The sequence below is a fragment of the Bemisia tabaci genome, chromosome 2 (assembly GCF_918797505.1).
Source record: "Bemisia tabaci chromosome 2, PGI_BMITA_v3".
NCBI classification, from domain to species: Eukaryota; Metazoa; Arthropoda; class Insecta; order Hemiptera; family Aleyrodidae; genus Bemisia; species Bemisia tabaci.
In genome coordinates, this window is record NC_092794.1 from 77,159,902 (window position 1) to 77,176,426 (window position 16,525).

The 16,525-nt window shown below is 40.3% G+C and overlaps 1 protein-coding gene across 7 annotated transcripts in view; it reads right to left on the minus strand.

Moving 5' to 3' along the window:
- The window catches only part of LOC109037054 (dynein axonemal intermediate chain 4), a 53,326-nt gene extending 37,266 nt beyond the window's left edge, over positions 1-16,060 (minus strand). For 5 of the 7 annotated variants that reach the window (XM_072296317.1, XM_019051547.2, XM_072296321.1 and 2 more), the window contains exon 1: positions 5,382-5,793. Coding sequence is in view for 2 of the 7 variants with exons in the window: in XM_072296320.1 (XP_072152421.1) it covers positions 8,831-8,992; positions 9,354-9,420; positions 11,467-11,574; positions 14,110-14,291; positions 15,030-15,141 (631 nt within the window). In the remaining 5 variants the exon portion in view is untranslated. Of the gene's footprint in view, positions 1-5,381; positions 5,794-8,830; positions 8,993-9,353; positions 9,421-11,466; positions 11,575-14,109; positions 14,292-15,029 lie in introns of those variants that run through there. The other 2 variants (XM_072296320.1, XM_072296319.1) reach the window with 1 other exon arrangement.
- Between the last annotated feature and the right edge of the window lie 465 nt (positions 16,061-16,525).

The window sequence follows — 16,525 nt, forward strand, 5'->3', positions numbered from 1 at the left end:
CTTTTTTTTTAAGTGGGTGAAAAAAATGCTCCGATTCAATAAACGATCAATATGAAGACATACCTACTCCTCTAAAACAGGTGGTTTGAAGGAAAAATAAGAAAACATGTCGCTGATCGTAAGAGTTTTTGCCACAGTTTGTTTTTAAGACCCGCATGTCCTCAGTCCCGAGAATTTTTTTTTAAAAATTTTTGTAATTGACTACTAGAATATATACACTTTTTGAAAAATATCAAAAAGGCGAAAATATGTCGTTTTCGATCCGAGGGAGATTTTGCAACGAAGATCATGAAAATTGAATAACTTAAGAGTTATGGCTCATCCAGATCCCAAGAGCTTTCGTCTAAAGCAAATCCGAGGTAAATCGGTCGAATAGTGGTTGATATCGAAGGAGGACAAATTGCCAAGTGGCAAAATCGAAATAAGTGCTCATCAATCCCAGGTAAATTTTGCAACGTCGGTCATGCAAATGGAAAAACCGAGGGATGTTGGTACATTTAAAGACTAAGAGCTTTCAGTAGTAAAAATTCGAGGTAAATTGGTCCAATAGTTGCCAAGATTGAAGGAGGACAAACTCTTAGCGGTCGGAGAAACGAACATATTTCGTTAACAATTCGAAGTAAATTTTGCAACGTCGGTCACGCAGATCGAAAAACCGAGGAGTAGTGGCACATTTAGCGGCTAAGAGTTTGTATTTCAAACAATTTTGAGGTGAATCGGTCCAGTAGTTTTCGATATCATACACGGAGAAAAAAACTTCGTGCGTGGGACCCGAAGTTTGTAGGTCATATGGTTCTCTGAAGTTTTCAGATTGAGCATCTGAACACTTTAGATCTAGCTGTCGAGGTTCGGATCACACATCTGAAACTTCAGTTCTTACATCTTAAGTACTTCAGATGTGAGAACCAAAGTTTTTCGGACGTGAAAACCGAAGTACTTTAGATGTAAGAACTGAAGTTTCAGATTTGTGATCCGAACCTCGACAGCTAGATCTAAAGTGTTCAGATGCTCAATCTGAAAACTTCAGAGATCCACATGACGTAAACTTCGTATCCCACGCACGAAGTTTTTTTCTCCGTGTAGAAGGACAGGACAAACTGTCTAGCGGCAAAGGCGAAAATATGTCGATTTCGATCCAAGATAAATTTTGCAACGATGGTCATGAAAATTGAATAACTTAAACGTTATGGCTAATCCGGCAGCCTGATTGTTGAATTTTTTGGTTTGTCGGGACGACATAGATGACACAGGTTAAAAGAAGGAGCGAGATTGGTCGGCTATGTCTTATCGCTGCTTTGTCGTGCCTTTGTCAGGTGGAATGGACGACATGTCGGAAACTTAAGAGGTGCCGTTAGCTTGTCGTGAGTTCAACCCGACATAGGCACGACAAAGCAGCGATTAGACGTAGCCAACCAATTATGCCCCGCCATTTAACCTATGTCATCTATGTAGTCCCGACAAGCAAAAAATTTCAAAAATCAGGCAGCTGATCCTAAGAGCTTTCGTCAAAAGCAAATCTGAGGTAAATAGGTCTAAGAGTTGTTGATATCGAAGGAGGACGAATTGCAAAGTGGCAAAATAAAAAATTTATTGTTATCGATTCGAGGTAAATTTTGCAACGTCGGTTTCGCAAATCGAAAAACCGAGGGGTGTTCGTACATTTAAAGACCTAGAGCTTTCATTTGTAAAAATCCGAGGTAAATTGTAGTCCAAAAATTGCCAAGATTAAAGGAGGAAAAAGTCTGGCGGCAAAGACGAAAATATTTTGTAACCAATTCGAGGTAAATTTTGCAACGTCCGTTTCGCTAATCGAGAAACCGAGGGGTGTAGGTACCTTTAGAGGCCTAGAGTCTTCATTTTCGAAAATCCGAGGTAAATCGGTCCAACAGTTCCGAGATTGAAGGAGGTTAAACGGTCTGAGGGCAAAGACAAAAGTATTTTGTTCCCAATTCCAGGTAAATTTTGCAACGTCGGTTTCGCAAATCGAAAAACCTAGGGCTTTTGGTAAATTTAGAGACCTAGAGCTTTCATTTGCAAAAATCCGAAGTAAATTAGTCCAAAAATTGCCGAGATTGAAGGAGCATAAACGGTCTGGCTGCATAGACGAAAGTACTATGTTACTAATTCGAGGTAAATTTTGCAACGTCGGTTTCGCTAATCGAAAAACCGAGGGGTGTCGGTACATTTAGATACACTGACCTATCATTAGCTAGAATATGAGGTAAATCGGTCCGATAGATGCCGAGATTGAAGGAGGAGAAACGGCCTGGCGGCAAAGACGGAAGTATTTTGTTACCCATTCGAGGTAAATTTTGCAACGTCGGTTTCGTAAATCGAAATAGCGAGGGTTGATCGTACTTTCAGAGACTTAGAGCTTTCATTTGCAAAAAATTTTGTGTAAATTGTTCCGAAAAATGCAGATATTGAAGGAGAATAAACGGTCTGGCGGCAAAGACGGAAGTATTTTGTTACCCATTCGAGGTAAATTTTGCAACGTCGGTTGCGTGAATCGAAATAGCGAGGGGTGTTCGTACGTTCAGAGACTAACAGCTTTCATTTGCAAAAATCGGAGGTAAATTCGTCCAAAAATTGCCGAGATTGAAGGAGAATAAACGGTCTGGCGGCAAACACGAAAGTATTTTGTTACCCATTCGAGGTAAATTTTGCAACGTCGGTTTCGTAAATCGAAATAGCGAGGGTTGATCGTACTTTCAGAGACTTAGAGCTTTCATTTGCAAAAAATTTTGTGTAAATTGTTCCGAAAAATGCAGATATTGAAGGAGAATAAACGGTCTGGCGGCAAAGACGGAAGTATTTTGTTACCCATTCGAGGTAAATTTTGCAACGTCGGTTGCGTGAATCGAAATAGCGAGGGGTGTTCGTACGTTCAGAGACTAACAGCTTTCATTTGCAAAAATCGGAGGTAAATTCGTCCAAAAATTGCCGAGATTGAAGGAGAATAAACGGTCTGGCGGCAAACACGAAAGTATTTTGTTACCCATTCGAGGTAAATTTTGCAACGTCGGTTTCGTAAATCGAAATAGCGAGGGTTGATCGTACTTTCAGAGACTTAGAGCTTTCATTTGCAAAAAATTTTGTGTAAATTGTTCCGAAAAATGCAGATATTGAAGGAGAATAAACGGTCTGGCGGCAAAGACGGAAGTATTTTGTTACCCATTCGAGGTAAATTTTGCAACGTCGGTTGCGTGAATCGAAATAGCGAGGGGTGTTCGTACGTTCAGAGACTAACAGCTTTCATTTGCAAAAATCGGAGGTAAATTCGTCCAAAAATTGCCGAGATTGAAGGAGAATAAACGGTCTGGCGGCAAACACGAAAGTATTTTGTTACCCATTCGAGGTAAATTTTGCAACGTCGGTTGCGTTAATCGAAATAGCGAGGGTTGATCGTACTTTCAGAGACTTAGAGCTTTCATTTGCAAAAATTTAGTGTAAATTCTTCCGAAAAATGCCGAGATTGAAGGAGAATAAACGGTCTGGCGGCAAAGACGGAAGTATTTTGTTACCCATTCGAGGTAAATTTTGCAACGTCGGTTGCGTCAATCGGAAAACCGAGGGGTGCTGGTACATTTAAAGACACAGAGCTTTCATTTGGTAGAATATGAGGTAAATCGTTCATATAGTTAACGAGATTGAAGGAGGTTACGCGGTTTGGCGGCAACGACGAAAGTATTTTGTTACAAATTCAAGGTAAATTTTGCAACGTAGGATTCGCAAATCGAAAAACCGAGGGGTGTTCGTACATTTAGAGACGTGCAGCTCTTATTTGCAAAAATCCGAGGTAAATTCGTCCAGAAATTGCCGAGATTGAAAGGAGTATAAACGGTCTGGCGGCATAGACGAAAGTATTTTGTTACCATTTCGAGGTAAGTTTTGCAACGTCCGTTTCGCTAATCGAGAAACTGAGGGGTGTAGGTACCTTTAGAGGCCTAGAGTTTTCATTTGCGAAAATCCGAGGTAAATCGGTCCAACAGTTCCGAGATTTAAGGAGGTTAAACGGTCTGAGGGCAAAGACAAAAGTATTTTGTTCCCAATTCCAGGTTAATTTTGCAACGTCGGTTGCGTAAATCGAAATAGCGAGGGGTGTTCGTACTTTCAGAGACTAACAGCTTTCATCTGCAAAAATTTCGGGTAAATTGGTCTGAAAATTGCAGAGATTGAAGGAGAATAAACGGTCTGGCGGCAAAGACGAAAGTATTTTGTTACCCATTCGAGGTAAATTTTGCAACGTCGGTTGCGTAAATCGAAATAGCGAGGGTTAATCGTACTTTCAGAGACTTAGAGCTTTCATTTGCAAAAATTTAGTGTAAATTCTTCCGAAATATGCAGAGATTGAAGGAGGACAAACTTTTAGTGGCGGGTGGGACGAACATATTTTGTCCTCAATTCGAGGTAAATTTCGCAACGTCGGTTGCGCAAATCGAAAAACCGAGGGTAGTTGGTACATGTAGCGACCTAAAGCTTGCATTTGCAAAAATCCGAGGAAAATTAATTCGAAAATTGCCAAAATTGAAGGAGGATAAGCGGGCTTGCGACAAAGACAAAAGTAATTGTTACGAATTCGAGGTAAATTTTGCAACGTTGGTTGCGCAAATCGAAAAACCGAGGGGTGGTGGTTCATTTAGAGACTAAGAGTTTTCATTTGCAAAAATACGGTGTAAATTGGTCCGAAAATTGCCGAGATTGAAGGAGGATAAATCGTCTGGCGGCAAAAACAAAACCAAGTCATTATCAGTTTAAGGTAAATTTTGCAACGTCGGGCATGCGATTCGAATACGTAACGGGTGCTGGCAAATTTGCAAGTTTGTAATTTCCGAGATCGAAGGAGGACAAAAAAATCTTAAAGATTTAATTTTACAGATAGAGGATATCGTTATTGAAAACCATATCTTCGTTCCCAAGCATTTTTAATTTTAGATTTTTTTTTTTTTAATTTGCTTAAAAATAAATAACCACCATTCAAAAAATATCATTAAACATTCTTCTTTAAAATGAACGGTCGATATCATCAAAACCTGAAGTATGTTGATTATATAAATCCCGGCAGTGGAGTACTTGCACCTGGTGCAATAACTCCTACTACGTAATGCTTCCACCATGGTGCAATAACTCCTAGTACGTATGCGGATTTTTAAGTTGCAAATGTATGATTTTTAAGGAATATATTGATCAATCATCGAAATTGGGTCATTATAATAAACGGGCAACAATGTTTTCACTCCCTCCCTCGTTATATATACGGGTTTCGACGATGGTGCAACAACTCCGGAAATCTTGCATGGTGCTACAACTCCTAATCCATAAGAATATATATATATATATATATATATATATAATGGCTGTAATATTTATAGGAAATTTACCTTATTTATTCAGCTTGCAGCCATAAAAAATCGAAACATTAGTTCCTACGCATCCGCAACGTTTCGCCCCGCATGGGGGTCATCCTCAGGCAGGCACACATTATAACTTAAAAACTATTCATAAAACTGATCGATTGTCCACGCGAAATGTTAAAATCGTCGAATGTCTACGCGGAAAAATAAAAACTTTTAAAAACACGAGAACTAAAACTACAACGGTGGCCACCACGAAACTCCGACTCGTATAACTGCTTGAAAACTGACTATAAACAAAGAGAGCCCGTCACCGCGAGGAGTAAATAGATAGCACACGTAAACAATCAGAAGAAAGCACTGTACGCCGTGCCCAGTACATCGGTGTCAGTTCTGAAATTAATGGAGTTTGAGCACCGTTTAATCTGTATGGCTTCATGATACATGGCTAATGTTTCGATTTTTTATGGCTGCAAGCTGAATAAATAAGGTAAATTATATATATATATATATATATATATATATATATATATATATATATATATATATATATATATATATATATATATATGAATTCAAACGGCATGCATATTCGTAATCTACGACCCATGATCGATGCTCATTACATGGTCTTTGGTCCAGGGCTGACATCAGGGGAGAACGCAATAGTGTATTTCCTTCGGAAAATACACTAAAAGCTCCCCCACACCCGTGTGACACCTCGTTAGAAAGGACATAAAAAAAGAAAACTTTTTGCGCAAGTGGAAGTCAATCCCTGAAAAAATTTCAAAATGGCGGCCGGTTAAAGTTCAGGATGATCGGAGATTGGCCAGTTGGGTTTTTCCCGATACGTAGATTTTCCGCCAGAATCTCACTATCTGGAGGAATCTGGACGCAAGAAAAACGATCTTAACGTTCTTTTTCTTTGAACGACTTTTCAAAATGGCGGCCGATCCCCTATAAAAATGGACAAAACTTGGTTTTATTTCAAAAACCTAACCTTACATTCGTTTTCTTAATGCTGAGATACACGCAGATACCAAGTTTCAGGCACGTCCATCCGCAAAAAACCGATATGCCAATTTTTGGTCATCTTGAACTATAACCGGCTGCCATTTTGAAACGGTCTAAAATATTGGCTCGGGGTTGCGCGAAAAATTTTCTTACCTATGCTGTTTTGAACAACACAAGAGGGATCCTTCCGTTTGAAAATAAAAGTTGGGGTCCGTTCCTCCCAAATTGTAGGGGGTCCAAAGAGCAGCACCCTGTGACCTAGGGACATCCGGCAAGTTTCAAAGCTTTACTTTAATTGGGTAAGAAGTCAGAGGGGTTAGAAGGGACCTCCGGATCACTTTATGTGTGCCCTCTTTCAAATTTCACGAGTAAGACGACCTGCACAGCAGAAGATCTGGGAATCAATTTTTTGGACAAGATTCAAGTGTTCACGCGTAACAGTGGTTGTTTCTATGGTGTCGCTTATTTTAGGCATTCCTTTAATGAATTTTTTATATGTGAAATCAATTAAATGACAAACAACGGAGGACTAACTTTTTTATTACACAGTAGTTATTTTAGGTTACCGAAAAAAGACTAAATTTATCGAATATATGATGCTAAAACATAGTTGTCAAGTTAACCTGTAATTTCGATTACCTGAATACTTTCCCTAACTGAAATTTCATTCCGATCTTTTTGAGACAAAGTTTGAAACCTATTGCGAGATAAAGGTTTTGTAAATAAATCTGCTAACTGCTCTTCTGTGGCGATTTGTTGAACCTTAAGATCTTCTTCTGTGACTCTTTCCCTGATGAAGAAGTGCTTTATCCCAATGTGTTTGGTTCTTCTATGAAACTCAGGATTTTGAGCGCACTCCTTATTGCAGATTGCACTGGTGTAAGTTCCCATGTGCCATTTTCTTCTAGAGACGTAAGTTCACTTGTAATGGCTATTTTCCATTCTTCTTGATATTTACTGTTTATAGCTTCTTCATAAGTTACAGGTTCATCTTCTTGAAATATTTGTAAATTTTCAGCAACTAAAATTTCTACTGCATTGCTGTTTCATGCATTTGAACACTATCACTCGCAAAATTTTCATCGGCATCCTTTCCTTCTATTTTCTCGTTTTCTTCCTGGAAAATGGTTGTTTCTGAAACTTGAGTGTCAGCCCCTTTTTTTGATTGATCAGAGATTAATTCAGTGGATCTATTATTGCTCTGACATCCAAAAAATTTTTCTTCAAAAATGACATCTCGTGATTAAATGACTTGCGCTCTTTCTTTTATGTAAATGCGATAACGTTCATCGTCGTCGCACCCAACAAGAAAACCTTTTACGGCCTTTTTGTCCATTTTCTTGCGTTTTGCATCTGGAATATGTGCTTGACATGTTGATCCAATCATTCGAAGATGCTTAATCCTGGGCTTTTTACCCATCCAAACATAAGGACTTTCGTTTTGCACGGAAGACTCTCCACTTCTATTTAAAATATAAATGGCTGTCTTCACTAATTCAGCCCAGATCGCATTCGGAAAGTTGACCTCAGAATTTGAATATCTGAAAGTTCGCGCCGTTTCAACAATTGTTCTAAAATCTCTTTTACTAGAACCATTTTGTTGAGGGGCATAAGGAGCTGTCAATTGCTGTTTACAGCCGGAGGCGCCAAATTCAAACTTGCGTCCTCTTTGATGAGACTGGACTGTTCACCAATGAGCAGAGGTTCTCCTACCATCTAGGCACTAGGTTTATAGGGCTCAGAACCAACAGTTTACCGATACCCGGCATTCTTTGATTTTTACTGCCACTAGGGAGCAAGAATCAAAGACCTGCTTCTCCGAATAAACAAATAAAAATTGATTTTACTCTACTGTAGGTTTCGTAACAGACTTCAAATCTTCCTCATCACTTGACAGTGGTAATTTCCATCTCTGGAAACACGTTTTACGCCATATATCTATCAAATAAAAAAACAGTTCTACAATGTAACTCTTTTCTAGGATCATACTTTAAGAGAGTGCAACATGGTTATGATGAATTCTATTTTTGTTAAGTAAATTTATACTTTCTTTAAGAAAAACATCACTTAAACTTAGAAACATGTCTTATTATAGATTCAAAATGTTAGACAATTGTGAATTTACCAAAATCACGTTGGTAGCCGGAAACCGTGTACCTTCCTACATAATTGGGCTAAGAGATTACGGCTCGGATCACATTGGTGTTCAATATTTCCAAATGCTTCGTCGACGAGACTTGAACCTATTTTTTCTTAACAAAACCCCGGAACCCTTAAAAAAGAACAAATCTGACAGTGCTAATTGTAGAAAATCATATGACAGAATCTTCGTGATAAAATAGATTCTTTTGGGTTATGAGATTATATTATAAATGATCTGTTCGGTTGAGAAAATGCAGTAAAGCTGTGGTACTTTGTCTGCGACAAGTGAGAGAAACAAAGAAAATTACTTAGGAGCTCACTTTTTTGTTTTTGAAGGCCCATAAACAGAGCCTGTTCCTCATGAAAATTATTGGAGGCCAGTAGCCGCTGCATGATAGCAACAGCACGTTTACATTCAGATGCCTGAAATATTTCTGCATCGTTGTGGCTACCTGACGTTCCTTTCAACCGCGTCTCAGTATCTGAAAAACCAAAAAAAAGTTTTTTAAATTAATTTTCTCCATTACTTACGTCTATCTTTGCTTTTACCGTAGATATTTTCTAATTCAACGTACTTTTGCATTCTCGTCTTTTGTCAGACCTGGAACAATAGACCAAGTAATGGAGGTGGCCAAGATCAGTTTCACGCCGATGAAATATAATTCCCGAAGTCAACCATTTACAAAATCCCAATAAAGTCTACGTTGGATGAAACTTAGAGATCAGCCTTTGATGAATTTAAAGAATGAGAAAAAATTCCCCAAAAAAAGTTTAGGAAACAATTATATATTATATTTATATAATTTATAGTATTATTAAAATATGTTCCAAGAAACAACTCACCAGCATCGGAAGTCAATTTTCGGTAGGTGTCATACAGGTCCCATTCAGTCGCAAATACAAGTTTGTCCTGAAGGCAAAAATAAAATGTCATACGTATCGGAAAGTGTGATATTCTAATTCAGAGTAGCAGGTATACCTATCGCGATAGCTAAAGTGCGACACCACGTACCTCCATTGCTATGTTTCAAAATCTGTGCTCCTAGCATATTGTTCCGAATATTGTTCCGAACAGGACAATACAGAGTGTTTCAGACCACCCGTACCAGGCTTTTTTCTCAGGTGTTTTAGGTCGCACGAAGTCGGGGACCGCGGGGTTGAATAGGGAGTTGACCCCAAGGAATCCGAGTTTCGTGGTCCCGAAAACCCCCATCCCCCCTTAGGGGGTAAAGGGGGGTCACGATGCTAAAAGTCACGGTTCCTGACCGAATGGCGGATTAATCGCATCAGAATTGAAACGCACAGAAAATTTCTCGTGAAATTGACCCCTAAAAATCCATAATCGGCCCAACCAAGGCCCAAAAATGCTCCCCTAAAGAGGGGGACAGTACCCCCCTCCATAATTTCTCCTTGGTCTCAAAATTGACGTAGACTCTCCAGAAGAAGATGGTTTCCCAGGTAATGGACCCCGAGAAATCCAAATTTCATGGTCCCGAAGCTCCTCTATCCCCCCTTGGAGGGTAAACGGGGGACCCAATTTTAAAAATCGGGGCTCCTTCCCGAATCGCGAATTGATTGCATCCAAATTGAGAAGCAGAACACATTTACATCTTAAGTAACCCCCAAGAGTTATAATTGACCCCCCCTGAACGGCAGAAAGTAACCCTCTGAGGAGGGGGGCTTCGCCCCTCCAAAAATTTCTCAAGATTCCTCCTTTGTCACAAAATTGACGTCGATCCTCCAGAAAAAGACGGTTTTATATGTAATCGACCCCGAGGACTCTGAATTTCATGGACCCTAAGCTCCACTACCCGCCTTTTTAGGACAAAGCCGTCTTTTTCCGAAGAATCGACGTCAAATTTGCGACCAAAGAGGAATCTTGAGAAATTTTTGGAGGGGCGAAGCCCCCCTCCTCAAGGGGTTACTTTCTGCCATTCAGGGGGGGTCAATTAGAACTCTTGGGGGTCACTTAAGATGTAAATGTGTTCTGCTCCTCAATTTGGATGCAATCAATTCGCGATTCGGGAAGGAGCCCCGATTTTTAAAATTGGGTCCCCCGTTTACCCTCCAAGGGGGGATAGAGGAGCTTCGGGACCATGAAATTTGGATTTCTCGGGGTCCATTACCTAGGAAACAATCTTTTTCTGGAGAATGTACGTCAATTTTGAGACCAAGGAGAAATTATGGAGGGGGTACTGTCCCCCTCTTTAGGGGAGCATATTTGGGCCTTGGTTGGGCCGATTATGGATTTTTAGGGGTCAATTTCACGAGAAATTTTCTGTGCTTTTCAATTCTGATACGATTAATCCGCAATTCGGTCGGGAACCGTGACTTTTAGCATCGTGACCCCCCCTTTACTCCCTAAGGGGGGATGGGGGGGTTTCGGGACCACGAAACTCGGATTCCTTGGGGTCAACTCCCTATTCAACCCCGCGGTCCCCGACTTCGTGCGACCTAAAACAACCGAGAAAAAAGCCTGGTACGGGTGGTCTGAAACACCCTGTATACAAACAGCGCAGGTTTAAAAGTCAAATTAGGAAGTGAAAGTTACAGTTTTTATGCAGAATTTTCCAGCGATAGAGAAGAAAATCAAATGAGTCAAGAAATTACGCTGACTAGTTTTCCTAGGAAAAAAAAGTATGACTGGAAGTCTAAAACGTCGCAAACGGAGATATGTACGTGCTCTTGCACTTTGGCCATGCATCGATATGACGTATTTTTTTTATTCGTTTACGTCCAGCAAAACTTAAGAATCTCCTAACACTTTATTTCTTCTTCTTTTTTCCATATGTTCTTTCACTCAGTCCATTTAATATAGGTCTGGGTTGTTTAATTTTTCTGCCTGCAGATTTATTTCTGCTTTAAAGTACCTATAAATTAATTCATCTTGCAATCAGCGTAAAACAATTTTATGAGATTGAAGTTGAATTTTGATGTGCATCTTTGGTCCTATTACCTCCTCTGACACCTGTTGCGTCTGAGTCATCTTCTGCTTTTCATTCATTCTGATAATTTGCACAGAGGAGTCGCTACAATGTGTTCCTTTTTCTTTACGGCTGCCAATCTGGAAATAATTATATATTTTAGACAAAATTGAATTAGTCGATGTTATCCACACATGACCACGATCTAGTGAAACCTTGAGTAGGTACAAGGTCCTCCAACCCATCCAATTTCGTTTCTGAAGCTGAATTAGGGATATTTATTTATATACTCTCTCTTGTAGAATTCACGTTTATAGTTTTGGGTTAGATCGTTTGGAGCACTACTATTCTCTGATGTTTCCTCTCCACAAAAAGTGGCTAATTACTCGTTGCTTTATAAATTATAAACTCTACTCTTTGCCTCAAGTCCTTAAAATAGACACAGTCGAATCTTATACACCGTGATTCGGCAATTAACTACAGTGCGCACGAATTATCCATTCATCCGTAAAACTTTGTATTGATTTGTTAGGAGGGAAAAATGAAAGTTTGAATTTTAAACCAACACATTCCCGCTCCTCACTCTTACATACATACGAGTCGCTGTTATAGCGCTCTTTGGCGCTTTGCGACACCTAATCGCCACAAAGCTCGGTCTTCCCACAGGTTATCAGGGAGTTGACACTCCCTCATCTCACTTAACACCCCCTGTCGCCAACCTCTCACTGGGCGTCCCCTACGCCTCCTCCCAGGAGGAACCCAATCAAGCATCTTTTTTGGCAGCCTCTCTTCCGTCATCCTATTGACATGACCATACCAAACAAGTTGTTTGGTCATGACGTCGAACACGATGTCATTTTCGACTTCCATTATCTGACGCACTCTATCATTACGGACCCGATCTCTCCTAGAAATTCCTGCCGACCTTCTCCAGAAATCCATCTCCGTTGCTCTTAGCATATCCTGTGTCCGTTTCTTCAGCTGCCAAACTTCACATCCGTATGTTAATATACTTTTTACTACAGCGTTGTATATCCTCCTCTTGTTATCTTTGGAAATCCGCTGATCCCAGAGGATTCCATTTAACATCGCTATAGCCTTCCTTGCTAAGGTGTTCCTTTCCCTGATAGCTTGATCCGTCCTTCCATCCTGGGTCAACCGCACTCCCAAGTACTTGAAGTGCTCGCAGCATTTGATCTGCTGCCCATCCTCCAACTCAATGCTTTGCTGATCACCACCAAAAGTCATCTTCTCAGATTTGGATATGCTGACTTCCAAACCCCACTTCCGATATTCTTCTACTAACTTGCGCATCATGTACTCCGCGTCTTCTTGATCTTGAGCAACCACCACCTGGTCATCAGCAAAGCACAGAGTGATAAGAGTTTCAAGATCACCCAAGGGGACACCCATACCAGAACACTTCCTTTTCCATTCCTTTAGCACACATTCGAGGTAAATTTTAAATAATGTTGGCGACAAACAACATCCCTGTTTTAAACCCTTAGTCACATAAAATCCCGCTGACAACCCCCCATGATACTTAATTTTGGTAAAACTCCCTTTATAAAATCGCTTGACAGCATCAATCAACCCCCCGTTAAAATTCGATTTTTCCAAGGCCTCCCAAAGTTTCACCAACGGCACACTGTCATACGCTTTCTGGAGATCCACGAAAATTAAATGCAGCTCCTGAGCTACGGCCATTTTCTTCTCAATGACCTGGACAATAACAAAGAGGTGATCTATCGTAGACCTGCCAGCTCTAAAACCAGCCTGCTCCTCTGCTTCGTGATCCTGCCATTCGTCCTCGATCTTCGCTTTCAGTATCTTCCCGTACACTTTGCTTATTGTCCCGGTCACTGAGAGCCCCCGGTAGTTGTTACAGTCGTCCTTCCTTCCCTTCTTTTTGTAGATGGCCTTGATCCAGGACTCCTTCCACTCCCTTGGTACCTCGTCACCCCTGATGCATTGCTGCATCAGTTTCCTGAGGCACTCAAAGAGCTTGGCAGTCCCGTACTTGACCAACTCAACAGGAATCCCGCCAGGACCCGGCGCTTTATCATTAATTAGCTCTTTAACCGCTTTAATTATGTCACAAGTGTGAATCTCCAAGTTGTTCATTCTTCCGTTGTCCGTGCTGCTGTCTCGAAACTCTGGGCGCCTTTCCGTCAAAAGATCTTTAAAATGATCCTCCAGTTTTTTAAGTGATATCGGAGAAACGATGTCGCGCTTCATGTCTCTACGTAAACCTTTAATTAACTTCCAGCTCTCAGCACTTTTTCTCCCCGCTAGGTAGGTGTTAATTCTAGAACAGTTGCTTTCCCAAGCTTCATTCTTCTTCCGTGTTATGAGGCTCCTAACTTTACACTGAGCTTTCCTGTAAGCAACTTTATCTTCAGCCTTTTTAGACGACAGAAATATAAGATGTTTTTGCCTCTTGAGATTTATCTCGTCCTCAATTTCTTCATCCCACCAGTAAGGATGCTGCTTTTTATTACTGGTTTTGCAAATACCTAGGGCTTCTTTAGCTGCAGAGTGGATACAATCTTTAATGAAATGATATTGCTCTTCAGTGGTACCCGAAAGCCCATCCCCCAACTTCTCATCCAAGCGTTTCCGATACAGAGCCTTGACACTAGGGTGCTGCAAACTTTCGATGTCCTCACTCTTACCTGGTCTAAATTGGCAGTATTCATCGATGCAGCCGCCTCGATATTCTCATCAACAACAATGCCAGAGCTTTTGAGGTCCAGAAGCCACGCAGTCGGTGTCTCAGTAAGAAGAAGAACAATGCTGTTAAGGAGTTCTGTTTTGGGTTTCAGCGGCTCACCCACTTGCTTAAGCAGAGATACGACTGAAAAAATAGAATGGAGAGGAATGTTTTTTACCATATTATTTGCATGATATCAATGGATTACCAGACAAGGTGCGAATTCAAGCAGTATGTCATACATGTATGATATACGTGAACCTATGTTCCCTCTTAAAAATTTCTCGCAGAACAACTAGATCATGATGTGCACGACGAAGAAAGTAACTCCTGACCAAGATATAGAATAGAGATTTTTGATGCGTCAATTCAAACTTCAGTCGCGTTATCGGCAAGCTCAGAGACGATCGCTTCTGTGCTCTACTGCTCCTCATTATCTCGACTCCCATCTTATCTCGATTTGTGCTCCGTGTAAGAACAAGTTGTCAAACCGTGCGTTATGTAAAATACGAAATGTGAAAAGTGTATGGGTGACTACATCCTGGTGTCCATACTAGGTGTGGCATCATGGATAAACATGTGACTAGGCTGCGGCTCACAGTCCAGCCACACTCTGAGTTAACTGAAAGTGCAAAAACTACAAATCAAACAGCAGATACTCTAGTTTCTTAATGATAATGCTAATATTTGTGAAATTCTTCGACAAGCAAGCAATGCTGTATCCACTCATTTTAATGTAGAAACGATTGGTCAAGAAGCAGCTCCAATCATTACCAAATTTAAAAAGTTAACCTTCTTGACGTAATATGGGCGTAGGAGTCATTAGGGAAAAGTGAATTGAATATGAAACAAGTTGAGTAATTAACGATGAGGTTTATGTACTTTTGACAACTTCTTTAAAGCTCGTCGGTTTCTTAAGTCGTCGCCACCTCCTAGCGCCAGCTCCGTCTGCTTTCGCTTTCAGACTTTGACTATTTAGCTGAGAGATAAACATCGAGAGAGGAGTTTTCACCTAATAAAGAGAAAAGGATATCAATTAAAAAACGAAAATATGTCAGGTGTAATCGACCAAGCCGGCAAAAGTCACACCCTGAGAGATTACCAACAACCATACACTTCATGTTCCGGGTTGATTTTCTTTTTTTGTACCTACGGTCTCTTGGGTATTTGGTATTGGAAGAAGAAAAAATGACATGCTTTTGACAGTAAATGTATCGAACATCAATGTATCGTCATATCGATTATAGCTGGAATTATATCTATCTATGTCAAACTTCGACTGATTTCAATATATCTACCAGAGCAGATATTTGGCAATGGTCTTTTCTCGATAAGAAGATATACCTACAAATCGGGGTGTTGTACTCGGGAGAGATTTGGAGACAACTGACTAACGCTTATGTTATTTCTTACGAAAAAACTGTTGGTGTATATACAAACACCGTAAGTTCAATATTAAAGCTGCAAAAGCTAAATAAAGTTAAAAGTTGAAACTAAGGCCGCACATTTGTGACTTAGGTCAGCCTACGTCACAACTTGTATGCTATTTCCCGCCCTTTCGATGCACTTGTGTCTCCTCGTAAGGAACCCAAAGTCATTCCTTCAACACGATTATCAGTCAATTAATAACTTCACTAAAAAGAATGTTACAACAAACTTGGGCAAGGTTGATTTAGCATGATGGGCGTCTTAAAAACGGGTACAAGCTTACAGCATCTTATGAGAACATAATAAAAAATGTTGAAGAAACATGATATAGTCATGTTAAATCAACATGACTGTAACATGTTGCTATACGAGATCGTCACGCTGACTTAACATGCTGTCATGTTGATTTAACATGACAACATCATGTTGATATACGAGTACGTCTATTACGTATACATGTTTATTAAAATACTAGGGGGCTATGCCCCCTGAAGGCGCTCCGCGGCCCTATTTTTACCCTCCTATCAGTGTTAGTTTTATTTTTCCCCTAAAAAATTACGATATGAGGTATACTTTAATTTTAAACTTTACTTAAAATTACTTTAAAATTAAAAGGACGCGTTTTGAAATGACTGCTTGATGAATTATTGCAGTAAAATAATGAACAATGATAGTCAGGTAATAATCAGCTTTATCATGAGTCGGGAATCGAACCCACATCGAGTTCATAGTAGACGAATTCGACGTCTTAGACGACTCGGCCACCGCTCGACATGAGGATGTCAGCACAAATCTTGTGTAGATAAGTGTAGAGCTGATGCGTAGGCTACACAGCTACTGCGCAACCTCCTCGACCACTGCGCATCCTTCCGCGCATAGCGGTAGCAGTACCGGATCATTCTGTAAACTCACTCAGTTTTATAACGTGTTTTTAAAAAAAACCTGGGTCC